The sequence below is a fragment of the Notolabrus celidotus genome, chromosome 18 (genome assembly GCF_009762535.1).
Source record: "Notolabrus celidotus isolate fNotCel1 chromosome 18, fNotCel1.pri, whole genome shotgun sequence".
Lineage (NCBI taxonomy): Eukaryota > Metazoa > Chordata > Actinopteri > Labriformes > Labridae > Notolabrus > Notolabrus celidotus.
This window is the reverse complement of record NC_048289.1, coordinates 30,709,876-30,715,422: the sequence shown is the minus strand read 5'-3', so window position 1 is coordinate 30,715,422 and position 5,547 is coordinate 30,709,876. Positions and strand designations below refer to the sequence as shown.

General features: G+C 40.6%; 1 protein-coding gene across 1 annotated transcript; it reads left to right on the top strand.

The window, feature by feature from the left end:
• Positions 1 to 190: 190 nt before the first annotated feature.
• LOC117829836 (60S ribosomal protein L10a-like) lies at positions 191 to 896 on the top strand. The gene has a single exon (XM_034707553.1). It carries the CDS (start codon positions 475 to 477, stop codon positions 862 to 864), a length of 390 nt encoding a protein of 129 aa, XP_034563444.1. The 5' UTR covers positions 191 to 474; the 3' UTR covers positions 865 to 896.
• Positions 897 to 5,547: the final 4,651 nt, after the last annotated feature.

Here is a 5,547-nt window from a genome sequence, read left to right as displayed (position 1 = left end):
AAAGAAGTGTCACTGACTTTTTTTATTTCTGTATGCTGTGATTTTCTGATTGAAAAGGCACAGAAGGTAGTTTTTTACAAACAGTAATACTTTGTTTAGATGTACACAATTGTGTTTGTGCTCTTTAAAGGCTGTAGCAAACAATTTCCTCCTTATTGACAATGACATTAAAACTAAAAAATACGCTTTTCCAGCGTAGCAAGGAGAGAGGCAGCAGCCGCTAAAATGAGTAAGGTCTCCAGGGATACGTTGTACGAAGCCGTGAAGTAGGTTCTGCAGAACTCTCAGGCCAAGCCAAGGAAGTTTACGGAGTCAGTTGAGCTGCAAATCAGCTTGAAAAACTATGATCCCCAGAAGGACAAGCGTTTCTCCGGCACTGTCAGGCTGCAGACTCTGCCCAGGCCCAAGTTCTCCGTGTGCGTTCTGGGAGCCCAGCAGCATTGTGATGAGGCTAAAGCTGCCGAACTACCACACATGAACATTGAGGCTCTCAAGAAGCTCAACAAGAATAAGAAGCTTGCCGAGAAGTACGATGCCTTCCTGGCCTCTGAGGCTCTTATCAAGCAGATCCCTCGTATCCTGGGACCCGGGCTGAACAAGGCCGGCAAATTCCCCTCCCTGCTCACCCACAACGAGAACATGAATACCAAAGTGGATGAGGTCAAATCCACCATCAAATTCCAGATGAAGAAGGTGCTCTGTCTGGCTGTAGCAGTAGGACACGTGAAGATGACAGAAGACGAGCTTGTGTACAACATCCACCTGGCGGTCAACTTCCTGGTGTCTCTGCTGAAGAAGAACTGGCAGAACGTGCGTGCCCTCTACATCAAGAGCACCATGGGCAAACCCCAACGCCTTTACTAAAATGTCAGCTTTTCTATTAATAAAAATGTGGAGTGGCTACGAAAAAACAAAACAAAAACAAACTAAAAAATCCATTTTTTCTGTGTGAGTCCCTGTGAGGCTGTTTGTAAACATTCTTGTATCGAACACTTTTTTCTTTGCTGCTGTAACTCCATGAATTTCCCCGTTGTGGGACGAATAAAGGAGTATCTTATCTTATCTTATTACAGAGCAAAATCACAGAGTGCTGCAGCTTTGCTGAATTTAAGGCCAGGGTGAAATCTCCAGTGCTTCAATGCCAGCCTGAACTGAATGTTTTACTGTATGCTTGTACAGAATAATAGAGGGTAATTAGATTCACAAGCCAATAAACCCTATTCATTAATATTTATTTGTGAAGAAAGTTAGCCCAGCATGTCACTGAGCCTCCCTTCAAATGTATATGCATGGGTTATAAACTGCGTGCACACATTTGCACATCCATCCATCCATTATCTTGACCGCTTATCCCGTTAGGGGTCACGGGGGGCTGGAGCCTATCCCAGCTGGCTTCAGGCGGAAGGCAGGGTACACCCTGGACAGGTCGCCAACCTATCACAGGGCTAACACAGAGAGACAGACAACCATTCATGCACACACTCACACCTACGGGCAATTTAGAGTGATCAATGTTTTTGGACTGTGGGAGGAAGCCGTAGAACCCGGAGAGAACCCACGCATGCAAAGGGAGAACATGCAGAAAGGCACCCATCCGGCCGGGGATTCGAACCAGGAACCTTCTAACTGCGAGGCAACAGCGCTAACCACTGCACCACCGTACAGCCCACATTTGCACATGGAACCTTTTATTTTGTAGGATTGCGCAAGTTCAAGATGCATATTTAATCTCTGAATTTTATCTGTAAAAGTCTGAGGTTCAGGTCCCAAAACTGTGCAATAATTAGTCTGTATATTGTTACATTTTCTCAAATAAAACTGCAGCAAACATTGAATTGATGATTATTTTCACTACGTTTTCATGCCTCCTTTGCCTCCAGTTTGCCCAGAGGAAAATATGTTGTCATTTATTTTTCATTTAAAAGAACCGTGCAGATTATTTAACATTTTTATAAATATGCCAGAATTAGCCAAAAGGCTAGTTTACATCCGTAGTCCCTTGCCAGATGTTAAAAAGGCTCCCTGTAAAGATCAAGATTAAACAAAAAGAGAGGAGAAACCAAAACACAAACAAAAAGAAAGGAAGAAAAGAAAAGTACAAATAGCACCAGAGGATTAAAAATGGACCGTCATATTTTCTTATATACAGGAATATATGCTCCAAAATAATCTGCCTCTTAAATGTTGTGGTGGATGAAACTGTGTCATCGAACACTAAAACCAAATAATTCTCCTTCTTCTCCTGAAGCTGCACCTCCTTTAAACCCACACAGTCATGCTGAAATCTGCTTTCTTCTTAAGCCTCCTTCAGGTGTGAACAGCTGACTTCAGCAGCATTATCTGAACCATACTGAATGCAGACCAGCTGCTTGAGCTCATTTTAGCATGTTCAAACACAACACTGCTGTTATGTGCTGTGCCTTTATCTATGTGTGTCTATACTTGTCATTAAATTACTGCTACCATGCTAAAACATGCTGGTGTTATTCTTACTGTACACAAATATGTCGTAACAGTAATTTGATGTCAACAACTGGAAATTGAAACTCGTGAGAGTATTCTTTGTCGAGCACCACTCTGAGTGAGACTCTCTGAGTCCTCAGATGTTTTTGTGGAGACTGATCTGACCTCTGCTTGTTAATGGTGGTTGTTGTGTTGCTGTTTCCTTCACAGGATTCATGAGCATTTATTTGTAACACCAGGATACTCTAATGTAAGGCAAGGCAAGGCAGCTTTATTTGTATAGTGCATTTCATACACGAGGGCAACTCAATGTGCTTTACATTAAAACATTAAAAGCATTGGAGACATTCAGACAGGCATAAAAGAACACAATTAAAATGACAAATATGATAAAACAGAAAAGAAAAGGAAAATTAGAAATATATTAAAAATTACATTAAAATTTAATTTAAAGTGGGTTAAAATAATCTAAGATAGGAAGGCAGTGGCAAATAAAAAAGTCTTAGTCTTTGATTTAAAAGAGGTGAGAGTTGGAGCAGACCTGCAGCTTTCAGGGAGTGTGTTCCAGATATGTGGTGCATAATGACTAAACGCTGCTACACCATGTTTCGTTCTGACTCTAGGAACTGAAAGCAGACCAGTACCTGATGACCTCAGAGGTCGAGGTGGTTCATAAAGTAGCAGCAGATCAGCAATGTATTTTGGGCCTAAACCATTCAGTGCTTTATAAACCATCAGCAGTATTTTAAAGTCTATTCTCTGACAGACAGGAAGCCAGTGTAGAGATCTAAGAACTGGAGTAATGTGGTCTACTTTTTTGGTCCTTGTTAGGACTCGAGCAGCAGCATTCTGTATGAGCTGCAGCCGTCTGATGGACTTTTTAGGGAGTCCTGTAAAGACCCCGTTACAGTAGTCTAGTCTGCTAAAGATAAATGCATGGACGAGTTTTTCTGCATCCTGCTGAGACATGAGTCCTTTAATCCTTGATATATTCTTAAGGTGATAGTAGGCGGACTTTGTAATTGTCTTAATGTGGCTGCTGAAATTAAGGTCTGAGTCTATGACTACACCAAGGTTTCTGGCTTGGTTTGAACATTTCATCGTTGCAGATGGGAGCTGAGCAGTAACCTTTAACCTCTCTTCCTTGGCTCCAAAAACAATCATTTCAATGTAGGTTTACACCTGCTGCAAAAACCAGCTCCCTTGCTCCACTGCTGAACCCGGCAGTAGGTTAGTTTGAAGCAGAGTACAGTACTCTGACTCTGCACACACCTCCTCCAGGAGACAGGGTTGGGCTCTGGGTTTGATCTGATTCTGCTGATCAGCTTGGATCAAATTTTGCAGCAGTGAGACAAAGTTGTTGAACCGGCTGAACGAAAAATGTCCCGTTTTGTTCTCGGCTGCTGGAGCGGTGCACTGATTTAAATCTGTTACATAAAGAACACTTACAAGGAGGTCATGGAGGGATAACATCAGAGTCTGATTCTAAAAACCTCTTATTCACTAGATCACCTTCTTTTTTACACCCTGAATAATGCATGCTGAGTCATGCTGTGATGCTCTATAGAACTAGGGTCTCCTCTTTTCCTTCAGTCCTCCAAAAGTCATGATTGTAAAGAGAATAAGTAAATATCTGAGTATTCAGATCCTCTGCTGGAGTATAAGGTGGTTAAAAACAATGTGAATAATAATAATGTTTGCTTATATGATGCATTCAAAGTCCTAGCATCCCTTCGTGAACATTTAATGTAATACTGTGACCTTTGCACATCCCTTTGTATTCATTTTATGCCTCTATGACACTCTTTGTATTTCTCTGCTGGTGCATTCTCATCTCTCGTGTCCTTGTCTTACACTTTTCAGAACGTCTTTGTTTGTTTTTGTGGACATTTTGTACCACTTCTGGACTTTGTGCATACCCTTTTCAGCACTTTGTATCCCTTTACAGATGTTACATGTCCCTCTGAGGACCTTTTGTGCGCCTTTTTGGACATTTTAATCTCTGGTGTCTCTCTCTGAACATTTCATGTCCTTATCACAGATGGATTCACTGAATCAACACGTGAGAGGAAATAAGCGCAAGTAGCAAAGACGTTTCAACACGGCTTTAAAATCCTTTTGAACTCAAAAAGCCGTGGCAGAGATCGGACAGTGTTTTGGTTTAAACCGCGACCCTGTTAACTGGAGACTCTCAGCCGGATGCATCCCTCATAAACGTCTTTAGACCATCATTAAATATGTGATGAGGATATTTTGAAATCTTAATAAAAACTAAACTAGTTTGCATTCCCAGGAACTCCCTCTATGTTTCAACAGCTGTGTAAACTCCACAAACACTGACACGTTCAGCTGAAGGTCTCCAGTTTACAGGGTCACTTTTAAAACCGGAACACCGGGAGGAGAGACGCATTCATGGTGGGCTGAGAGAAGACTACTGTTACAAGCTGCTAAATCAAGAGAATCACAGCTTCTTCTTTTGAAAAGTACACACACATACAAAAAAGATAGAACAAATAAAAACTAATGAAAGAAAGAGAAATCAAGTGAATCACAGATGGAAAAAACAATGACTGTGAATGGTTTTTGGAGAAATTTGACAAAAAAAATTTGACAAAAATAAATTTTGAAAAAAAAATAATTTGACAAAAAAAATTGACAAAAAAATTTTTTTGAATAAAAAAAAAAAATTGAAAAAAAAAAATTGCCCAAAGAAATTATATAAAAAAAAAATTGCCCCAAAGAAATGTGACAAAATATTTTGACAGAGAAGTTGACCCGGAGCCTGTCGAAAAAATGTATTTTCCTCAAATTTGAAATTGTGATCCATAAGCAGAAAACATGAAAAAAAGTGAAAAATTTGCATCTGCAGTTAAAAACATGGAAAAAGCAATGAATGAATCAACACGTGAGAGGAGATAAGCGCGAGTAGCAAAGACGTTTCAACACGGCTTTAAAATCCTTTTGAACTCAAAAAGCCGTGATCGCAGAGATCGGCCGGTGTTTTGGTTTAAACTGCGACCCAGTTAACTGGAGACTCTCAGCCGGATGCATCCCTCATAAACGTCTTTAGACGATCATTAAATA